General features: G+C 40.3%; 1 protein-coding gene across 34 annotated transcripts in view; it reads left to right on the top strand.

Annotated features, from left to right (window-relative positions):
* BAZ2B (bromodomain adjacent to zinc finger domain 2B) overlaps positions 1-21,567 on the top strand; it is a 158,820-nt gene that overhangs the window by 80,515 nt on the left and 56,738 nt on the right. For 21 of the 34 annotated variants that reach the window (XM_068949534.1, XM_068949512.1, XM_068949517.1 and 18 more), the window contains 3 exons: positions 9,545-9,733; positions 14,027-14,179; positions 14,900-15,093. In XM_068949534.1, the coding sequence (XP_068805635.1) occupies positions 9,545-9,733; positions 14,027-14,179; positions 14,900-15,093 (536 nt within the window). The remainder of the gene's footprint in view (positions 1-9,544; positions 9,734-14,026; positions 14,180-14,899; positions 15,094-21,567) is intronic. The other 13 variants (XM_068949519.1, XM_068949532.1, XM_068949528.1 and 10 more) reach the window with 1 other exon arrangement.

Here is a 21,567-nt window from a genome sequence, read left to right as displayed (position 1 = left end):
TATTTCCTTGCACAGTGTTTGTAATATTGTCCATTATATTGCCCTATTGTGCTTAATAAATGAAAAAACCCTGATAAATTCTGCTGTATTCATGATACCTAATATGATCAGATACTGCAATCAGAAGATCATTCATAAAATTCTTCATTATTTATGTCCACATGATAGCACCAATAAGAAAATCTAGAAGAAGAGATAGTGTTAGCATATGAGCCCAAATAATGGTTCTGAATTCCAAAAAGTGCGATCAGCTCGCGCAGGTGAGTCTGTTGGAAAGTAGGGAATAATTGATCTTTCTGATGCTAACTTTTCTGGTGTCCTGCTCTTTATATTAAAACAAGGCACAAATGAGCTTTTCTTTGTATTTTCTCTGCTATTGATCTTTTCCTGTTCTTCCTCTCTGGTAACAGCTCTTCTGTTCTCCTGGTTGCATATGCTCTTACCTGACTTTTTTCTTCCATCTTCATAAGCACGATATCTCAAAAATTGAACTTTATTTCTGAAACTCTTGCGAAGTTTCCTCCACCGGCATTACAAAACCTGTGGTCTGGTCATCACTTTGTTTTCTCTCTCTCACCTTGTTGTTATAAATCTCCCCTGTCCTAACACAAACACGCACAGTCACTTGCTGTGTCTCCTGCGTACTCTTTTCTTTCCTTTCTTTTTTCCTCTCCCCTGCCCAGCGTGTAACAGCTCAAGTAAACTTTCCTTTTGTTTTCATCTGGTCTCTTACTTTTCCTTTTCACTTTGTTCAGTTCTTGTCCTTTCTGCGTTAGATTCACACCGCTTACTTTTAAAGATATGCACAACTCTACTATCCTACATCTTACCAGAAATCTTTACGTTCAGTTCATCTAGCCCTGTTGTCCCCCCACCGTCCTGTCGTATCTTTATGTCCGTTTGTGTCATTGCCCTCCTCCCCCCCCCCCTTGCATACTACATTGTCTGCGTTGAAGGTACAAGCAACAGGCCATGCTTTATGCACTAGGCATTGAATAAACAAATATAGCACATTATAGGCCCTGAAAATCAGAGTACGGTTGAAGAAAATGTGGTAGATAATAGGCAAAACCATATGGTGCAACAAACTCTTGCACAGCTTGATGTTCCAAATCATGTGAAAGACTTTCAAAGAGAGATGTCCAGTCAGCGCTCCTTCGCAGCTGCCTGACGTAGTCATTGTTAGTTTGGCTGAGTTCTCATTGACAACAAAAAGCAGAAACATTTCTTTAAAAAAAAAAAAAAAAGTCAGGAGAAAGAGGTAGTCTATTCCTGTTCTGTCTTTTCTTCCTTCACCTTTTTCAACAATTAAAAAATCAGTTGAGTGTAGAAGATGTATACATGCTCGGGATTCATGTTAGCTCTGTACCTCATCTCATTTGCTGTATTTTTCTCATTTAGAACTATTCCTAATCACTTGCCAAGGATCAGATGAGATTACTCACAGAGTGAGGGATGACCTAATGTGAAACGTGACACTGTATTCCCTTCTGTTATAATAACTTCATGAATATTTCATGTGGGAAATTACACCTTTTTAATAGTGAGTGCAAGAGTCAGCAATAAGAGAAGACCTTGGTAGGAAGGCTCATATTACACGGTGGCAATACTGTACTGCAGATGGCGCAGACTACTGCCAGTCTTCCTTTTCTTGGTGGGTTCTGAGAGGTGCAAGGAATAATCGCGCTGTAGCTGAAGCTGTAAACACAGAGGCAGCAGTTGTGGAGTTTTTGAACGATGCTTTTCTATCTGAGAGCTGTTGATTCCACAATAAAATGGGCAGACTCAGTTTTTCTAAAGCACTTACTATTTCTAATACATAAAATGAATACATAAACAGAAAGAAAAGATGAAAGATTCTAACAGTGCCTTCATAAAGTGAAGGCACAGAATTTGCAAAAAAAGCCCTGTAGTCTTCTTCCAGTCCTGTGTGCTATCTCCCTGATGAATATATCTTGGAACTGTGGACATTCCTCCAGCAAGGAATAGGAAGTTGACATGATAGAGCTGGAATGTGCGATAAACTTAAAATAAACCCTTGAAGATGAGTTTTGGTGGATCAATATTTGTTTGACAAGATTTACAAGAAATATGATTATGAATATATTTGTGCACATAGGTGATATTTAGTTTTTTCTTTTTCTTTTAGAGTTTATTCAGCTGCCAGTAATTTTGTCATGCTCTTCATGTTTTTGTTTTTTTTTATTTTAGCTATGAACCCATTATATTTTTCAGGGTTTTTGATCCTCAAAATTTTGGAGACCTCTTTCACAGGTCTCATATTCGGGGGAAAATGTTGAAACTAGAAAGGTATTCATTTGAACATAGTTTGATCAACATTTGCGTAAGAAAATGAATGGATTTCTGTTCTAGGTGAGTTTATCTCCCGTCCATTTCAGTAACTGTCTAGCTTTTAAAAGTAAAATGGAAAAAACCCTAAAGTTTCTGCATAAATTGCATATACATTCACAGCATTGTGTATGCTAATTCTCATGGCCTATATGTCACTAGTATCTCTTTTGAGAAGAGATTTATTTTAATCCTATTCAATTATCTGACATTTTCTTCTGTATAGTTCAGAATGTAATGGCCTTCATTTTTACATGTATTTTACTTCTCAGTAACATATTTTGTTAGGTTTAAATTCTTTCTAGTTTTTTGAAGAGGAGATACGGAAGGGAGAGGACTCCTTTGTTGAACACTGAATGGGATTTTCTGTTACTATTTTTTCTGAATGAGTAATTCATCTTATTGGCCTATAAAGTATGTCTCTTGGCATGTAGCATCATGAACTAAACTAAGTATATTTACTTTCTAGAAAAAGAATCCCTGCTATGTACTTATTTTAGACAATTTGTATTCTGTGGAGTTTATTCCTGTGGGTAACGTTAGGCCTTTGGTAGACTTCAGTTTACTTATGAAATAAGTGTGTAGATGCTGTTCTGATTAGTAACTCCCACGTGTTATATCCACTCTCTGTTTAGTTCAGTACTGTTCAAGTTGCCAGTCAGGATTATGCCTATTTCTTAGACCACTGCGTTCTATTCTGTCTTTTGGAGGTATTTTTGCAAGGAACTAACAAAGAATGAATGACTGATTGGGGATGTGAAGGTTGAGGGCAGTCTTGGCAGCAGTGACCAAGAGATGGTGGAGTTCAGGACCCTGTGAGGAGGGAGCAGGGCAGTAAGTAGGATCGCAACCCTGGGCTTCAGGAGAGCTAACTTTGGCCTCTTCAGGGACCTTCTTGGAAGAATCCTATGGGATAGGGCCCTAGAAGAAAGAGGGATCCAAGAGAGCTGGTTGATATTCAAGCATCACTTCCTCCAGGCTCAAGAACGGGGCATCCCTGTGAGCAAGAGGTTGAGCAAAGGGGCAGGCGACCTGCGTGGATGAACAAGGAGTTCCTGACAAAACTCAAACGTAAGCAGGAAGCGTACAGGAGGTGGAAGCAGGGACAGGCCGCTTGGGGTGAATATAGGGACGTTGTCAGAGTACGGAGGGATGCGACGAGGGAGGCCAGGGCCCGCTTGGAGTTGAATCTGGCTAGGGATGTCAAGGACAACGAGAGGGGGCTCTTCAGAGACATCACTAACAAAAGGAAGACTAGGGAAAACGTGGGCCCGCTACTGAATGGGGCAGGGGCCCTGGTGAAAAACACAGAGAAGGCAGAGATACTGAATGCCTTCTTTGCTTCCGTCTTCAGTGCTAAGGCCAGTCCCGAGGAATGGCAGCCCCTGGAGACCAGGGAGAAAGTCTGGAGAAAGGCGGACTCGGCCTTGGTCGAGGGGGAGTCGGGTTAGCGATCGCTTGGGTAAACTTGACACCCACAAGTGGGTGGGCCCTGATGGGATGCCCCCGCGAGTGCTGGCGGATGTTATTGCTAGGCCCCTGTCGATCATCCTTGAAAGGTCATGGCAATCAGGAGAGGTGCCTGAGGAGTGGAGGAAAGCCAGTGTCCCTCCAGCCTTGAGAAAGGGCGAGAAGGAGGAGCCAGGGGACTACAGGCCAGTCAGGCTCACCTCAGTGCCTGGAAAGGTGATGGAGCAGCTCATCCCGGAGGGCGTCTGTAAGCGTGTGGAGGACAAGGTGGTGATCAGGAGTAGTCAGCATGGATTCACGAAAGGGAAATCACGCTTGACCGACGTGATAGCCTTCTAAGGTGGGACAACTGTTCTGGGTAGCTGAGGGGAGAGCAGTGGATGTTGTCCACCTGGACTTGAGCAAGGCTTTCAGCCCTGTCTCCCATCACATCCTCGTAAGCAAGCTCAGGAAGTGTGGGTGAGACGAGTGGAGAGTGAGGTGGATTGAGAAGTGGCAGGATGGCGGAGCTCAGAGGGTTGTGATCCCTCGGAGCACAGAGTCTAGTTGGAGGCCCGTAGCTGGGGGTGTCCCCCAGGGGTGGGTGCTGGGTGCAGTCTTGTTCAAGGTGTTCCTCAGTGACCTGGAGGAAGGCCGGCGCAGAGTGCACCCTGGGCAAGGTTGCTGATGATCCCTGCCTGGGAGGAGTGGCTGATACCGCAGAAGGCTGTGCTGCCATTCAGGGGGACGTGGACAGGCTGGAGAGCTGGGCGGAGAGGAACCTCCTGAAGTTCAGGAAAGGCAAGTGCAGGGTCCTGCCCCTGGGGAGGAATAACCCGCATGCAGCAGTACAGGCTGGGGGCTGACCTGCTGGGAAGCAGCTCTGTGGAGAAGGACCGGGGGAGTCGTGGTGGACAACCGGTTGAGCGTGAGGCAGCAACGTGGCCTTGTGGCCAAGAAGGCCAGTGGTATCGTGGGGTGCAGTAGGGAGAGTGTTGGCAGCAGGTGGAGGGAGGTGGTTCTTCCCCTCTGCTCAGCCCTGGGGAGGCCTCACGTGGAGTACTGCGTCCAGTTGTGGGCTCCCCAGTACAGGAGAGACATGGAGCCGCTGGAGCGAGTCCAGCGGAGGGCTACGAAGATGGTGAGGGGACTGGAGCATCTCTCACGTGAGCAAAAGGCTGCGAGAGCTGGGCCTGTTCCTCCTGGAGAAGAGAAGACTGAGGTGGGGGGGGGGGGGTGGATCTGATCAACGTGTACAAGTATCTGAAGGGAGGGTGTCAAGAGGATGGGGCCAGCCTCTTCTCCGTGGTGCCCAGCGATAGGACAAGAGGCAGCGGGCACAAACGGAAACACAGGAAGTTCTGTCTGGACATGAGGGGAAAACGTGAGGTGGTGGAATCTGCTTGCCGGGAGCCATTCCAGAGCTGTCTGGGCAGGGTCCTGGGCAATGTACTCTAGGTGGCCCTGCTTGAGCGTGGGGGTTGGACTAGATGATCTCCAGAGGTCCCTTCCAACCTCAGCCATTCTGTGATTCTGTGAGCTGTTGGCATCTTTAGTCCTGCACAGAAAACAGGCCTTTTGCAGGATCTGTGAAGAAAGGCTTAAAATTTTTTGAGGTTCTATTCAACAAAAATATGATGATCACCCAACAGAGGACAAATCTTGGAACATACTTGCTGTAGTCACTCTTTACAGTCACTTGCCATCTAGCAGAAAAATTTCACCCCCCCCTCCCCACTACCCAAACAGTGCCTAGAGAGTAGTGCTGTTTATTGTCCTTCAATGTTTATTGAAAATTTTATTGGTGCTATTTCTATGAGAGAATAAAGGGGCAAATTGCTTTAGGTGCAGCACTGCTCGTAGTGAAAGGCTTTTTACATATGTGAGATCCTCCGGGGATACCTAGGGGAAGTATTTGTGGTTCAATAAACCACCGCAAAGAGAAAGTCAGACTGGGTAGGTTATGCAATACCACTTGTGTTGATGATCCGTTAGCTGATTAATCTTGTTGAAAAGTACAGGAAATTGGCCTGCCCAGAGAGCTTCATAGCAAGAGTGCTTCTGGCAGTTTTTATTTGTTAATTCAGAGCTAGCTTGAGTCTCTAGGTACGTGTAGAAAAAGGATCATTAAAAAGTAACTCAACCTGCAGCGGACCTCAGGAGGTCCTCTAGTCCAACCTCCTGATCAAAGCAAGGACAACTGTGAAGTAAATGTCTTTATTCTGTTAGGGGGCTAAACAGTATGCAGTATTCGAAATGTGATCTGAAGGATGCTCGACAAAGGGGGATAATCTCTTCCCTAGTCACCTGGCTGTGCTCCTGTTTATACAGCCCTTGAACCTGTTGATCTTTGCTGCCAGGACACACTGCTGTCTAGTGTTCAGCTTGCTATCTTCCAAAATGTTTAGGGTCTTTTCTGCAGAGATGCTTCGCAGCCAAAGGGTTAATCACAAAGAGTTAATCCTTTCCAGATGCAGGACCTTGCATTTGTCATTGTTGTGTTTTGTAAGGTTCCTGTCATTCATTCCTCTAGCCTGTCTAGGACCCCTCTCGTAGCCTTATCCTTGAATGTATCGACTGTTTCCCTGAATTTGGTGTCTTCTGCAGACTTGATGAGTGCTCCCTTGCCTCCTTTGAGTCACTGATAAAGATGTTAAACAGGACACTTTCCAGGATAGACTCCTGCAGTACACCACTTGTCCCAGCCATCCAGATAGAGTAGGAACTATTAACCCTTTTCTTCTGAGCCTGATCGTCCCACCAGTTTTTTACTCATCTAGTTGTCCCCCCTTCCAGACTGTAGCATCCTAACTGGGATACAAGAATATTTGTGGAAGACAGTATCAAAAGCCTTGCGACAGTTAAGGTATATGACATCTCTGCTCTCTTCTTGACCACAAATCCAGTACAAGGCAATCAGATAGTCCGGCATGATTTACCCTTAGTAAACCTGTGCTGACTGTTCCCGATCACTTTTTTTGCCTTCATGTGTCTAGAAACGTGTTCGCAGAGGATTCACGTGGCGGGTTCACTACGTGATTTTCCCAGGGATGAAGATCAGGCTGGCTGGCCTGTAGTTTCCTTGATTGCCCTTTTGTCCTGTTTTGAAGATGGGTGCAACATTTGTCTTTGTCCAGTTGTTGGAGACCTCCCCCAGTCTCTGTGACCTTTTAGAGATGATAGAGAGGGGCCTTAGCCTTGCATTGCTTGGTTCTCTCACCATGTCCTGATCTGGTTAGAAACAGTGACAGTTAGGTACATGATGATCATAGAAGTTTGCAACGTGCCTACCAGGTGCTGCAGTGATGGGAAATACATCATCATGGTATATAGCCATACTAGCGTCAGAAGTCATATCAGAAAGTCGTTCTGGAAGCTAGCGCAGATTACTAGAAAGAAGCCTTTATGGTCTTTATGCTTATACCTGTAAATAGTAACAAATACAGAGGAAAAGATGTCAAGTACATACTAGTTTATGTCAAGTACAAGGAACTGGACTAGTACAGAACACGGTCAAGATTTCTCTAGGAATTTAATTTAGAAGCCCCCCCCCCATCCATAGTCAATGGAAAGAAAAGTTTGTTATTTACTACTAAATATTTACTGTATTTTTAAGTATATGTATATCTATTACACGTGCATGTGAGGTGTCAAGGCAAGTTGTAAATAACGTGTGCTTATATACATGTGGAAGCAGAGAAGGAAGTGGCTGTGGTAGTGCAGTTTCGTGTTATTTTCATGTATTATGCATTGAGAGGTCAGGGCAAGTTTCCTTAGCGGTACAGATTTAAAAAGAAAACAAAGCCAAAACTGATTCCTCACTCTTAAGAAGTAGTAGCAGAAAATATTGACAGATTACAGTTGATACTAAAAAGAGAAGAAAGGGTATAAAAATCAGGTGAAGAACTGTAAAGGAAAAATTTTTGAAAAGAGTAATTGAAGTAGTTGGAACGGAATTGGTTAGTGTGGCTTTCTGAAGCACGGCTTAGAAATAAAAAAAGAATCATTGCGATGTTGTTTTGCATTTTCAGTGAGAAGTGATAAAATAGCAGGTTTTTATCAGTCTCTGCTTTTGCATGCTTCACGTGCCTGGAAGGTCGTAAGAGCATAGGAAAATTCAGGGTGGAAGGGACCGCAGGAGGTGTCTAGTTCAACTTGCTGCTCAAAGCAGGATCAGTTACAGGTTCGCTCAGGCCTTTATCCAGTCAGGTCTTGAACGCCGCCAAGGATAACTGCACAAGGCCTCTGGGAGCCGTGCTCCGCAGCACGTAAATCCACTAAGAGAGAAAAGAACCAAAACAAACAAAATAATGAGAGGCTTTCATTTAATCTGGCCAAAAACCAGTTTTTCTGTGTTTTATTTCAGTGGTTCCATCTTTTTAGATGTATGGATACAAATCCTAAATGTTTTCTAGTAGAAATCCATACCACTGACCCCTAAACTTAATGACACCAGACTTTTGTTTGTTTGTTTGTTTGTTTCTGAAGAGTGCCTAAGCCACGGATTGGAGACAGACCTTTCATGCATCTAACTGTTTCTTTGATTAGGCAGTTCTTGTTTTGTTTTGTTTCTTAAAAAAGGACCAGACAGTTGTTTAAACATGTCTCTTTTACTCAGTTCCTGAACTAACTTCTTTGTACATTGTTACTCAAGTCTAACTACTTGAAACTGACTAGAAAACTACTCTTGCAAGCAAGTTTTTTGAAAAAAGCATGCGTGGCTGTAATTAGGGGCTATCAAATACTGCCCCCCCCCCCAAAAAAAAAAAAAAAACCACAAGTCTTCCAAAACCGGATACCATAAACAACTATGATATAGGCGTAAGCTTGTAGCTTTAAACAGACTAAGTCACTCAAACACGACTTTTTCCATGTCAGGCAAAGTAATTTAACTTTCCCGCTTGTTTGATCAAGTATTTTATGGGTTCTGAATGAAGTTGTGAACTTCAGAAATCTTCAGAAATTGTAGACAAGTGAGCTATGTTTAATGTAATGTAAATTTTATAGGACCTTAACTAAAAAGATGGAACCTAGTATTTTAGGAATATAATAGCAGTTTCACAACCTCTACAAAGCAAAATTATTGCCTTTCCTAGAGAATCAATTTTGTAAGTTTGTTACCAGAAAAGACTGAACATAGAAGTACCAAAGGATGCATGGTTTCATCAGGATTAATGGAAATTTCTTTGAGTTATTTTCTAAGACTTGCTTATGCACGTTTCGTTTTCAATCACAAAAGAGACGGAAGAAGTTACTGAGTTTTGAGCTCTTCCTTCACATTTCCAAAACATGTGCTTGGTTTTTTGTTACTTTGTATGCTTCCTTGCTAGTTTGTATAATGTCTGGTTTGCAGGCCTCTCTTGGGTTCTGAAATGGGAGTTTTCATATATATTAAGATTAGATACATCAAGTAGTTCTGCTTATAAAAGGATCTTACTCTGTTTCTGATCCCGCTGTGTTAAGGAAAGAGGCTATTTTCCTCTTCTAACAGAAATCGTCACGGAAAATATTAGACGTTTTTTCACTTTTGCTTAAACTATCTTACGTTAGGGTTGTTAATGTTTTCAGATATGTTCTGTGTTGTAGAAATAGAATGGCAATAGTAAAAGATACTACATGTAAAACTTCATTTTAAAGCTTTTATATTTTAAAAGCTATCTTTTTTTTTTTTAACTTGAGGTTGGACTTCACATGATGTAGCGTGTGTTTTGATAGTGCAATTTTAAGTGTTGTTTTTTCCCCTCAGGACATATATTCAGAACAGCTGGGGATCAGCCGTGTAACCTGTCCACTGTGTCGAGTGCCTTCCCAATGGTCAGCCACACAGTCTTTGGTCTGCATGCAGCCAGCTCAGGGCATTCAGAGTTTGGTGGCTTGGGAACACTTGGTACACCCACAGCCTTAGCAGCACATCCCCAACTAGCACCTTTTCCAGGTAAACGTGTTACAAAGAATATGAAACTTAAGAAGAGAGTTAACTGTCCTCATCCCCTAGGAAAACTTTGATTTTTTTTTTTAATTTAATTTTTTTTTTTTTTTTACATCAGCAAGTAGGTAGTTTCAGTTCTCCCAAAACTCTAGGCTTGGTTTAAGTCCAGAACAGTTTTGATAAGAGGAAAGAGACGCATTGTTTCAAATTTTATGAGTTTCTCAGGAACAGTCTTCGAAGAATCATTTAAATCCAAATAGTACATAAGGTTATTTATTCTTTTCATCACAACATAACATCCTCCTTCATTATATGAATGTGTTGATTGCCTAATTGCAGTTTTAGAAAGTACTCAGCGAGTACTAAGATGGGACCTGTTCTCCTTTGTAAATGTGGTTCTCCTCTGTTACCCAAACTAGTGGAAATTTTATCCAAACTTGGAGAAGTTTCATTTTACTTCTTTCTGTGAGCTCACCCAATGATCAGCAGATAAGAAGACTCAAATCGCTTTTCTACATTTTTGATGATAAACCATGGGAAAAGTCTCAAAAATTCTCAAGACACTTTTTAGCAGAGCCTGAGTGGAGAGGAGTCTCAATGGGATTGAATGTTGATGAAGCAGAAACCCGAGGTCTAAATCATGTAGGTACATGTGCATCTGTACTGTTCTCCAGCAGGGTGATGATACATGTAGCTTTGAAGGAGGGGGAGATGTAACCCTGCGATCATCAATGTGGAGCTGTGCCTGAACTAAAGACATGTTGTCTAAGCTTGTAGGCAGTTCTGCCGCAGTGCGTGTGTTCAGCTCTTGGAGCGCTGTAGCTTGGGTGACCGTGCTGCAGTGCAGGATAAACCCCGGGTAAATAGTTGCTTTTTCTCTGGCCTACCAATACCAGGTTGTAGGAGACCGGGGGGATTCAAACGCGTGGAAGTATTGTAGACTTATCATTTGGGTGCTGTTTAGGATTGTCCAGTGTGAGCTATTTGTACGTGTATTCATTGTTAAATGTTTTTTTGGGGTGGCACCTTGTAAATTCAGTTGGGTGGATTTTAGTAGTCTCCTACCCTCTAAAATTTCAACCTATTGCAGGAGATAGGTGCACACAAAATAATGCGTCTGACTTGCACCTCGAGGTGCCAGTTACTGCGCTAGTGTTTTCCTGTGTCTTGCAAACTTTGTAAATCTTACCCCTGAGGCAACACAGCTTTCTAAAATACATTAAATATTGCAGTGCATTCTCCAAAGTACTTAATTAATAATGATGTGTTCTTAATCCATTTTTTCTGTAGTTAGAAAAAAGATTTCTTTATGAGGAGGGAAGGTTTTTTCTTAAAGAGAGACCCTCCCCCCGGAAGAACGTAGGAGCAAAAGCAGAAGTTTGTTACTGGGTGGATAGTGAGGTACTATATACAGATCTAGACAAGGTGAAAGCATCTGGAAGAAGAAACACATACAGAGATGAAATAAAGAGGGATAAAATTCTTTGAAAAACAGGCGATATTGATCCATTGGTATAATGTATTAATTCACTGATTTTTCTTATACAAAATCATTCATTCAATTGTAACAGCCATCTAATAGGTATTAGTGCAGTAAAATGATACTTATTTAAAGCTTTATTCTAAGAAAAGTTAATTGTCTATCACTTCCATTGACTTCAGTCCACTCTGTGAAATAAGCTTCCTTCATTGAGGACGTTTTAATTTTGCTGAAGTAGGAATGACAGAACTCTGAATCAGACAGTTGTCTGACCCTCTATGATATTCTTGCGTGTTTGAGTTAGCAACTGAGACACTCCGGTCTAACGGTGCTTTTTTGATTGAGTAAGTGTATGGGGGGGGGGGGGGGACTGTGAATGAAACTATTTTAGTTTACTGCCTTATTGAAAGACAGTCTTTTCCAAACACCTTGATAATACAATGTGTAGTTAATCGAGGAAGCTTTCTTAGGCTACCTAGCTATTTGTATTATTGTAGTATTCATCTGTGGGTTTTTTGTTTTTTTTTTTTTTTACAATTTCAGTGTCCATTTACAGTGGCAGGTTAAAGTTTGGTTTTATTGGCGTTGTTCAAACGTCGTTTATGTGTTCATTCGTAGTCTTAATTAGCGTGTGTAACATCCTTATTATTTGGTACCTAACGTTCACTTTCCTCCTTAATGTTTATTTTTATAGGAATATGAAATAAATGCCTTAAAGTGTGTTAGACTAAATCGAGCTCAGCTGTGTGGTTCAGTTCTTTTGAACTGCATAGGTAATGCATGCGTGTAAAACACAATAGCATTTCGATACTTCTGGCACAGTTCCCATCTTCATAATGTATAAAACTTGATGTTTTTCCTTTTAAGAGGTGAAGCATTGCGGTTTGAGCCAAACCACAAATTTTGTGCGTTCTCAGCTAGTCACAGGGAAAATATCGAAGGTGCTGCTGTACTGAGGGAATGTCACAACCTTATCTACTTTTCTGGGCTTTTAAAAAACGTAATTGTATATAAGAAGCCCTAAGGAAGCTTAGGGCTTTTCAAGAGGAGGAATGCAGTCAAAGCTGACTTTTTTTCCTAGTACATCCTGTTAGCTGTGTAGATTGTTCCTTCCTGTGTAGTTTCTAGAGTTTTAATGTTGCATCATGAAGTTTTCGCTATACGACTGGAAAGCATACTTACTAATCTGATATCTTAAACATAAAGAAGCACGTTATTTTAATAACTTTTTTGTATAAATCAGCTATACTAAAACATTCACCTTTGCTACGCTTTGAAGACTGTCACAAAGCTGCATGTCCAGTGTAGGACCTATATAGTCACCATCTCTTCCAACAGTTTAATTATTTTCTGTTCACTTGCTCGTCAGATTTAGGTTTAATGTAGTTCTAACGTGTTTCTAGGCTTTGTCACATTTGCATTTGTGTGTTAAGTTTTTGATTCTCCTGCTTTTGGTAATACAATATAATGCCTGGTTTGGTTTCAGGTGATAATGGTGTTAATTTTGAGAGATGTTTACAGGATGTTTTTTTTTTTTTTCCTGACAAAATACTAATGAGTTGATTTTTTCTCTCTCTCTCTCTCTCTCTCTCTCTCTCATATCATTTTCAAAATGAGATCTTCTTTTAAGAGTGCGTTTTCCTTTTAGAAGGATTTGAGAAGGTTCCACTTGAATTAGCCTCATGGTTTGGTCTGTTGTTGAATAATAAACACGTTCATTCCAAAATGTTGTCGCCACTGCAGCGGTCATAAAATATGAGCCTGACAGCGAGGAAGCTCCTTTGGGCAAATTTGCACACCCTCCTGGGACTCCCATGTACACGCAGAATTAACAGCAAAGGGGAGCGGACTGTGTCTGCCTGTGACATGGCTGCTCAGGAGCGCCTTATAAACAAAATGTAGTTAGCTGAGTCTTGCAGAATCTCAAAGAAGTCCGTATTAGAGGGTTAGATAAAAACTCTAAATAGTTGCTGCTGCTGCTGCAAAGAACTTCTAAATTTGAAATTTGTAGGGACCATGCCAAATCACTTAAACTTCGTTTTCTTGGGGTGCGTGGGTGGGTCGGAACTATCACTTCTGATGAAAGTTAGAAACAACGCTAGAAACACCTAGTATTAGATTGTTCTTAAAAGGAAGTCTTTATTTTCTGCTGAGCCACTTGAATTTATCTAAATAGCAGCATATCACAATTTAGCCCCATATCTGGCTGTGAAACAGCTATGTCAGTAGGGATGTTGCAGCAGATGATTGCATGTTTCAGATCCAGTGTCACACTCCAGGGTAGAAACCTCCTGGAGCAGGTGTAGAGCTGCTCAGTTTCTTGCACGAAATAGGTCAGTTCATGGGGGGACTGCTTCAGATTTGTTTCTATGAAGGAAACCTTGAGTGTTTCAAGACTGAGATTCAAGAGGTAACTTCAAGCTATTTTATTCGGTAGTCCTGACTGAGGACGTCTAGTGAGGTAATAATGCATGTTCAAGAGTGATCTGCGAGTATTGATCCTGTTTGTAAGACGTGCAGTTTTATTGTGGTGTGATCACGTTTGCTTTATAGCTTCCTATCTTTTTTTTTCCCCAGAATACGTGTGAGCAAAACTGCACTGAAATCTTTACCAGAATGAGTTAAATGACTTAAGACAACCATTCCCGCAGAAAATCCATGCAATTTATGTTAATGGTTTTAATAAGAGTTGTTTTTTCTTGCTCTCAATCAGAATTTAGTAAATCTGCTCTAAATTATGTGCAGGAACAGGCTTGCAGAAAAATGTAAGTATGTGATTGGAACAACTGAAGTTTGTGTTTATTTTCCTTGTGGCGCAGAGTGGTGGAGAGCCGCGGATGTGCACTCTCGTGCCGGGGCAGCTTTTTTCTCTCCGCTCCTGGGAATTCCGCCAGTGTTTGCGCCTGCTGCTGATCCCCCCGCGGTCCATTCCAGATCGGCGGGGAAAAACAGTCGAGGCGGTGTAGAAAAAGGTAACGGCTGAAGTTATGGTGTGAATAAATTTGCATTTAACTTGCCCGTATGCAGAAAGAAATGGAATTTGAGCTTTACTTTTCTTTATCATCATTCTTCTCCTTTCTAAATAGTTCTATATGAATTTAATTTTATCAGCTGAGCATAAGATACAAGTAAGGGCTGTCAATAAATAACTAAATACCTTTTCTACTAACATTTTTCCCCCCTCATTATCCTTTGATAGTTTGTCTGGGATTGAGTAGTAAGAAAGATTTTTCTTTCAAAGTTTGTAGGTTGATTTTGGAGTCCGTGTACTTCCAAGGTGAATGCCTTTCCTCTGCATGGAGGAAGCAGGCACCATGTAGTTGTTTGTTGGGTGGGGGAAGGTGTAGAAGGCCGGACAGGGCCACAGGATGGCAGTAGTTTGGGTTTGAAAAGACAAGTTCAGATTTTTTTTTCCTTTTTTTTTTTTTTTTTTAAACAGAGATATTTGTCCTTTAAATTATGGGTGCTCCACATTTGGTGATTAAAATAAGTCCATGAACAACTCAACATGATTCTTGGATAGCAATCTTTTTTTTTTTTTTATTTGAGTCTATGATGAGAGTAACCCGTAGCTGTCTGGTGTCTTGTTACAGGTTTGTGCAAGGTAGGGTAGTGTTACCAGAACATCTCAAAGAAAGTGTCTCTTGTTTTGGATTTTGTAAATGTCGCTTTTTAAAATCTGTCTTCTCAAGGCATAAATGGATCATTGAATGGGAACAGTACCACTGCAGTATCTGGTATCAGTACATCTGCACTATCAACTAGCATTGCCACATCTGCAGGACAAGCGAAAGCTATAACCTCAGGAGCAGGAGGCCGCAAATATAACCATGAGCAAAGTAAAAACCAGCTTTTGGATGCCAGAGCTGACAAGATCAAAGATAAGGTAAATATACTTAAACCTAGTGTTCAAACCAAAAAACAGCAGGTGTTCTGACTGTGCATGAAGTGGCTTTTTTTTTTTTTTTTTCCTATGGATTATGTTTATGAGCCAAAAGCTACCATTAGCAGTAATTATACGAGATAATAGCTGTACTGGATAACATATGAGGGAATGTATAATATCAGATTTCAGAAGCAAATAAAATTTTTTGACCTTAAAAATATTTCTGAGAGTCATTGCATATTTATAAGAAATAAGTATTATTGATGGCCCTGATTCAGCAAAAAAAACTTAAGCAGCTGTGAAATACGGAAGACATGAGTAGTCTCATTGAATTGGTAAAGCTGCTCGTGCACTGAGCCAAACACTGCTTGAAAACTTAGCTGCTCTTGGAACCAGTTTTAATTGTGTCCAAACACAGGAGATGAGCTACTAGAGATTGATTACTGTCAGATTAGAAGCTAAGGAAGTTATTCCATGCTAGCAGCCATCTAGACTAAAATGCTTATATTTTATGATATTTATTTTCAGTTTTGTTTTGTGAGTGAATTGGGCCTTTGGCTTCCTTCCTCTTTCCATCATGGGATTACAGACACCCCTAAATCTGAGTGTTCCTAAGTGACATACTGGCATTTTCAAAGCACAAATGGGTATTTGCATCCAGCTATCTGCATAAAAATAGCTGCTAACCCTAAAATGGTTAATTACATTTTTCTAGTGATAGGGTTGTTGGTATATTGACAGTAGGGAAATTACTAACATAAAAAAGAACAGTTTCCCTGAAAAGGTTCTTCATATGTTCAACCAGCAGTAATTTTTGAAGGTGTAAAGATAGCTGGAGATGTTTAAGAAAACTCTGGGGTTTTTTGAGTATGATAAACAGCTGTTTATTTCCTGAAGCTGCTCATGTATCCTGGAGGTCTATGTCCAAAATACAACTTTGCTTCTATGATGCTCAAGTAAAGCATTTCCCAGATGATATCTGTGCTAAGACGTGTAGGACTCTGTGGATGATGTGTTTGATTGTTTGCTACTGCAGTTAGGCAGAATACCAATACCATAGAAATTACCATCTTTCGGTATCTCCAGACCCCTCCCCAAAAGGTTTTATCTTAAGTAAATTAATGAGAAAACTCTTCCCTGTTAACTTTTTGGTTGGTTGTCTTGCTCAAAAAATTGAACTGGCTGAGTGTTTTGTTACTGTGTGTGTCACTGAAATTTTCACCTCTTTCTGTTTTCAGGTTTCAGTCAGCATGTTCATCCTCATTTGTCCCTTTTGCTCTGTATTATCTTTTTTAAGTACCAGTTCTATATCTTTATTACATGTGCTTTTGAAACAGGTGCTAGCTGCAAACTCCAGTTTCAGTTTGCTGAGTACTGAGTGGCACTAGAAGGAGGAACTACGCATTCAGTTAGTGTACCTGCTTTCTTAGATTTGTTTGTTGTTGTTTCTTAACTGTTGCATCTAAAGCCTTTATCTAATGTTGATAAACTTTAGATTGTGTGAAGTTTTGCTCCCTAAGCTTTTTGTAGTAATTTTTTTAATACTACGTGGGATTGTTGTTGTTCCTGGTCTTAGTCAAGTAAACATATCCTGACTTTCTAGTAGTTTCTCTATTCTGTCCCTCTTAGCCTTACCTCCTTGCAATTTCTTTTCCTTGGAAACATTTGGATGTGATCAGTATTACTCAATGGAAGATCTGAGCAACTTTCCAGTCAGAAAATACAGAATGCTATAAATGAGAACTCAAAATCCTCCTCCTCTCCCCAGTTTTTTGCATTTAGCCCTATTATCATTGTGTTTCTCATTGTGCTGGTCTTCCTTACTAACCTCCTGCATAGACCTGTTCATCCAGTCTTTGCTCTTTCGAGCTTACTGAAAGCACTCAAAAGACCAAATTTTGCAAAGGGCCATTCTGTTATCTTATTGTTTGTATGTGATTAATCGAGTGTCCTCAAGTAATACATACGTATGAGATTAGTGATCGTCATTAGCATTTTAAAGAGAGGTTCGGAGGTTAATAACTTTAACTGAAATTAGCTATGTAAGAGAATACAGGATTGAAGCAGAATTATGAGGCTTGTTTTAAGCATTTTGAAGATCTTTGGAGAAAAGGATCTGCCAAAATAAGGACTAGATCAAAAGATTTGATTAAAAAAATCAGTACAGAGTTTGGTATTTTTGTTCCAGTAGGTTAGAACAAGGTCAGAAGTGGAGCTGAGCTCCTCTAAAGGCAGGAGATTTAGCAGGAGACAGTAGAAGGATGGACTATTTTGTGGTGGGATGTTTTCCCAGTGTAATCTTAGATTTTCAGAATGGCCTATGGATTGGGGTGCTCTTTGAAATTTGCATGGTGCCTGAAATAGAGAAATGAATTAGGTTCCACAGGGTAATAAATTTATCTGTTTACGAAATAACAAATACAAGGTGGTCCTTTATTGATGCTTGTATATATGTGTATTAAACTAATTCGAAGCATATTTTTAAGGGGAACTGCTTGAATAATAGTCTTAGACATTATACATGAATGTGTTACCATCTTAGCAAGAGCAGATGAATAAACACAAATCAGGACAATAAATGAAGCAAGAAAAGGGCTGGAAGTTCTCAGATGAAGATTCAGTTATCTTCAGTGTGTTACTGCTCCCCCGAGTGACGTTCTAGTCTTAAATTTCAAAGCATGACACTACTTACCTCTTTTTCTAATTATTTTTCTCTCCATAGGAGGTTTTACTGAATAGTTTATTTTGAAACAGTTTATTTCTTTGTACCTCTCCAAATGTTCTTTTCTTTGGGATTTTAGTTTTTAGTGTTCCTTCCCTAATTTCTTTATTCATATTCTTAGCTGTAATTTTCTTTGGGAGTTGATGCTCTAATTGAGGCATGTCAGTTTTCTTGGATAATGTGCTTTTTAAGCTTTCTTTCTAAACCATACTGCAGTTCTAAACTGTGGATTCCCTAAAGGCTACAAGGAGGTTCATAGCATGCGTGTACACTCCTCAGAGTCCTTCCTGGTCCCTGAAATAGTTTTTCCCGTTCCCTTTGGGTTATATCCAGCCCCTACCATCTGGGTCCTGCGGTTAGCGGCTGTACTAACTGTATTGGCTGTGTTTCACTGCCTGTTGCCTGTGCGTTGTTAACATAATCCTAAAGCCCCTGGGGAGTGCTGGAAAGAAGTTACTGCTAGAGGCAGGCCCAGGCTCTTTGTGCGCGTTTCTGCTTGCCAGCTTCAGTTGCTCCAGCTCTGCCTTTTCTTCCCTTCCTGTCATCTCTGTAGGCAACTGTTCTAACAGTCCTTTGATCTTCTTTTATCACCAGCTTATCAAGTTTTAAAAAAAAAATTCTTTGCCTGTGTTGTACCTAAGGACTTAGTTCTGGCTGTTTGAAGGAACACCATATGTAAGCTATTATTGACTGTTTACTCTTCAGATTTGGGCTCTCATCCCATCTAAACCTCGAATTAGTTATTGTAGGCAAACAGTACAGAATTGAAAAATTATATATATGAATATTCATAACTAAATGGGTGTTATAAGATTCTCTAACAATTAATATTGTTTGTTAAAAGTGAACGTGCAATTTGTGTTTTATTTTTTATTTATACTGATCTGTGTTCTTAGATTTTTTAAAAGCTGCTTAGATCCTTCTGAAGAGTCTCATCATCTTTGTCCTGCTTGGTCTCTTAGACTTGTAAATAAATAAAGGGAAATGACAGAGGCGTCACCAAGCTACCTGTTTTTACAGCTGATGAAAATGTCAGGAGTTAGTTTGTGTAATGCTTTCTTCCTGGTTGAATTCTAGGTTCGTTGCCCTACTATTTTAGGGATTCCTAAAGTGCAGCCCGAGTCACTTGTAGTGCGTGATTTTTTTGCCTGCAGTGTGTGAAAGAGACTTCTGAACAGTAACTGTCGGTGGTAGACCCATCAGATCTTCAAAGCTGCAGTTGTTAGAAGGTCTCGTCCAGTTTCTTGGGCCTTGGGCGTGTATCTGATCTTTCAGAGCGCTGCTTACATCAGGCGGTGATGAACCAGGATCCCTCTAAAATGTGATTTAAAACACGTGCCTAATCATCTCACTCATCATTGTGTATCTAGGGCGTGTTATGTTACATCTGTTGAGCATAAAGATATTTTACTGAAAAAGGGTTTTTTATTCTAAGGATTTCAGTCTGAGGTACCACCCATCAGGTGACTTCATACGTACAAAACTTGTGTAACTGCTGTACCTTTATATAAGGCTGTACTGTGCTTCTCCAGACTCTGGAACACAGATGACTCCAACATGCTTTTATTCTGGTCTTTTGAGACCTGCCCTGTGTGTTACTGAGTATAAGATACAATGAATAAATAAATATTATTTATAAATGTGAATTCCTCTGACTGTGCTGCTTCAGCCTCACAAAAGACATGTAAAATGGGCTGCCCTTCTATTGATGCCCTTCTGCTGATTGCATCATCAGCGAAGTAAGCCTGTGCACAAACTCTTCTTTTACTGGATGATTCCATGTGTTTCTGAAGAAGTCTAGGTTATCAGTATATATTTCATCAGCACCATGAATAACTGGATATTTTTGGTTTTAGAAAATGAATTTGTTGCACTGCTTTGGATGTTTCCTCTTCAACATACAGTAATAAATAGAGAACTGTGAAGGGAAAAAAGTAGAATACGGTCCTAGAGATGTGATTCCAGAAGGCATTTTTACTTTAGTCCTTCAGATCAGAGTATTGTTCTTCATTTTATGACCCTAACCGTTATGAAGAAATATTCTACGTCTGTGCCAAGTATTAGATGGGAAGATGAAAAGAGATGATGTAAAGGAAAAATAAATGTGATGCAGAGTAGGTCAGCTGCAAACATGCAGGACCTACCATAAGCAGGTGCGGTTTAATTAAAACTGTTACCTTATATATGTCCGCATACATTCAGAGTGTAGTAACTCATCTGTAGAACCATCTGACACCTTCTTGAACTGAGCAGTGAAACAATGCATCCGTATAAATACAGTTAAACTCTTAAGATTTCTCAACAGTTAAGCAATGCACGTTGACATGAAGCACCTTTGAATCGTGATAAGTATGATGATGCAAGTGTTACCGTGTTCACCACAGATAACTGAGAAGGAAAACCTAGTTTAGAAGAAAAGGCACAAACACCAGCCAATTGTCCACCACAGATGGACATAATCTACTTACAAATTTGGTATTTGATAGTTATTTCCAAGTAGCAGCCCACAAGGCTGCTTCATTCCCACTTCCAAGAAAGTTTCATGTGCTCCAGGTAATTTCAGGAAATTTTTTTTTTTTTTTTTAAGCCCTTATTTCATAGTATAGCTGCCATGAACAAGATAGACTTGAAAAGTAAACCGTGTCAGTATTGTTTTCTTAAAAAATATATTTGTAAAGAATAATTCCTTTGGTGTTCCCATTTCTATTGTTATCTAGAATTGCTGCAGCTTTTTTGCTCTCTAGTCACCTGTTACTGCTGTCTAATACAGGCATCTACATCTATCTTTCTTTTGCCTAATTTCGTCTTTACGGATTCCCTCAGTGACTCCACATGCACTGTTTGGATGCTACATAACACTTTTCTGTCACTGCCCTAAATCTGTAATTGTTTCATCCAGTTCTCCACCTTCTGACGTTGTTCTGCCAGATCTTTGATTAAAATACACTCCTTTTTTTTTTTTTAATGGATTAATGCATACTTTCGTGTATGACAAACTTTCATGTATCACTCACATAGTCTCCATCATAACACTGAGTCTACATGCATATCCTTCAAATCTTTTTGTAAAATGCACATAATCCTTTTAGTTAGTTTCCCAAAAGCTAACTTTCCTCATCTGCTGTATTTTAAAACCTGATCTTGGAGTTTCAGCACTTTGCAGTTCCTGTGTTTTTGACACCTTTCTTTTTCCTCCCCTCTTTAGCAGATACGGTTTCTGTTATTTCATAGAAATACCGTGTAAATCTGTGTTTTTTCACAAGAAGAAATTAAATGTAATGTAGTTGTCAGAGTATTTCAGGAATTTTTGGTTCATTTTTCAGAAGCAGTTCTCAAAAACAACTTGTTGAGTGTATTTTTTTTCAATCCACCAAACATAATATTGCATGTACTGTGAGATTACATGTCAAGCAGTGTAGTTTAAATAATGCGTCATTGAAACACCTTGATGAATCTAATATGTCTTATTCTTTCAAAATTATTTTAGAATAATACCCTGGCTTTTATACTTGTGGAAGAGGTACGTTCTTCAGATGTTTGCCAGACCTGAGTTCCGGGCCAGTTTTCTAGCCCTGAAATTTGATACGTTGCTTTTGAAGCGTAGTGGTGCACGCTGTTGTGACAGCGTATGCCATCCCAAAAATGTTTTGGTGGAACCTTGCAATGTGTTTTATTATGCATCACCTTTTGAACAGCTTCTTTCTCCTTTTTGCTAAGACTGTCTAGAGAATCAGGTGTGTTCAAGGGCTCCG

The sequence above is a fragment of the Struthio camelus genome, chromosome 6 (genome assembly GCF_040807025.1).
Source record: "Struthio camelus isolate bStrCam1 chromosome 6, bStrCam1.hap1, whole genome shotgun sequence".
NCBI lineage: Eukaryota > Metazoa > Chordata > Aves > Struthioniformes > Struthionidae > Struthio > Struthio camelus.
Note: the sequence above shows the minus strand (reverse complement) of the source record. Positions and strands in the feature narration are given on the sequence as shown.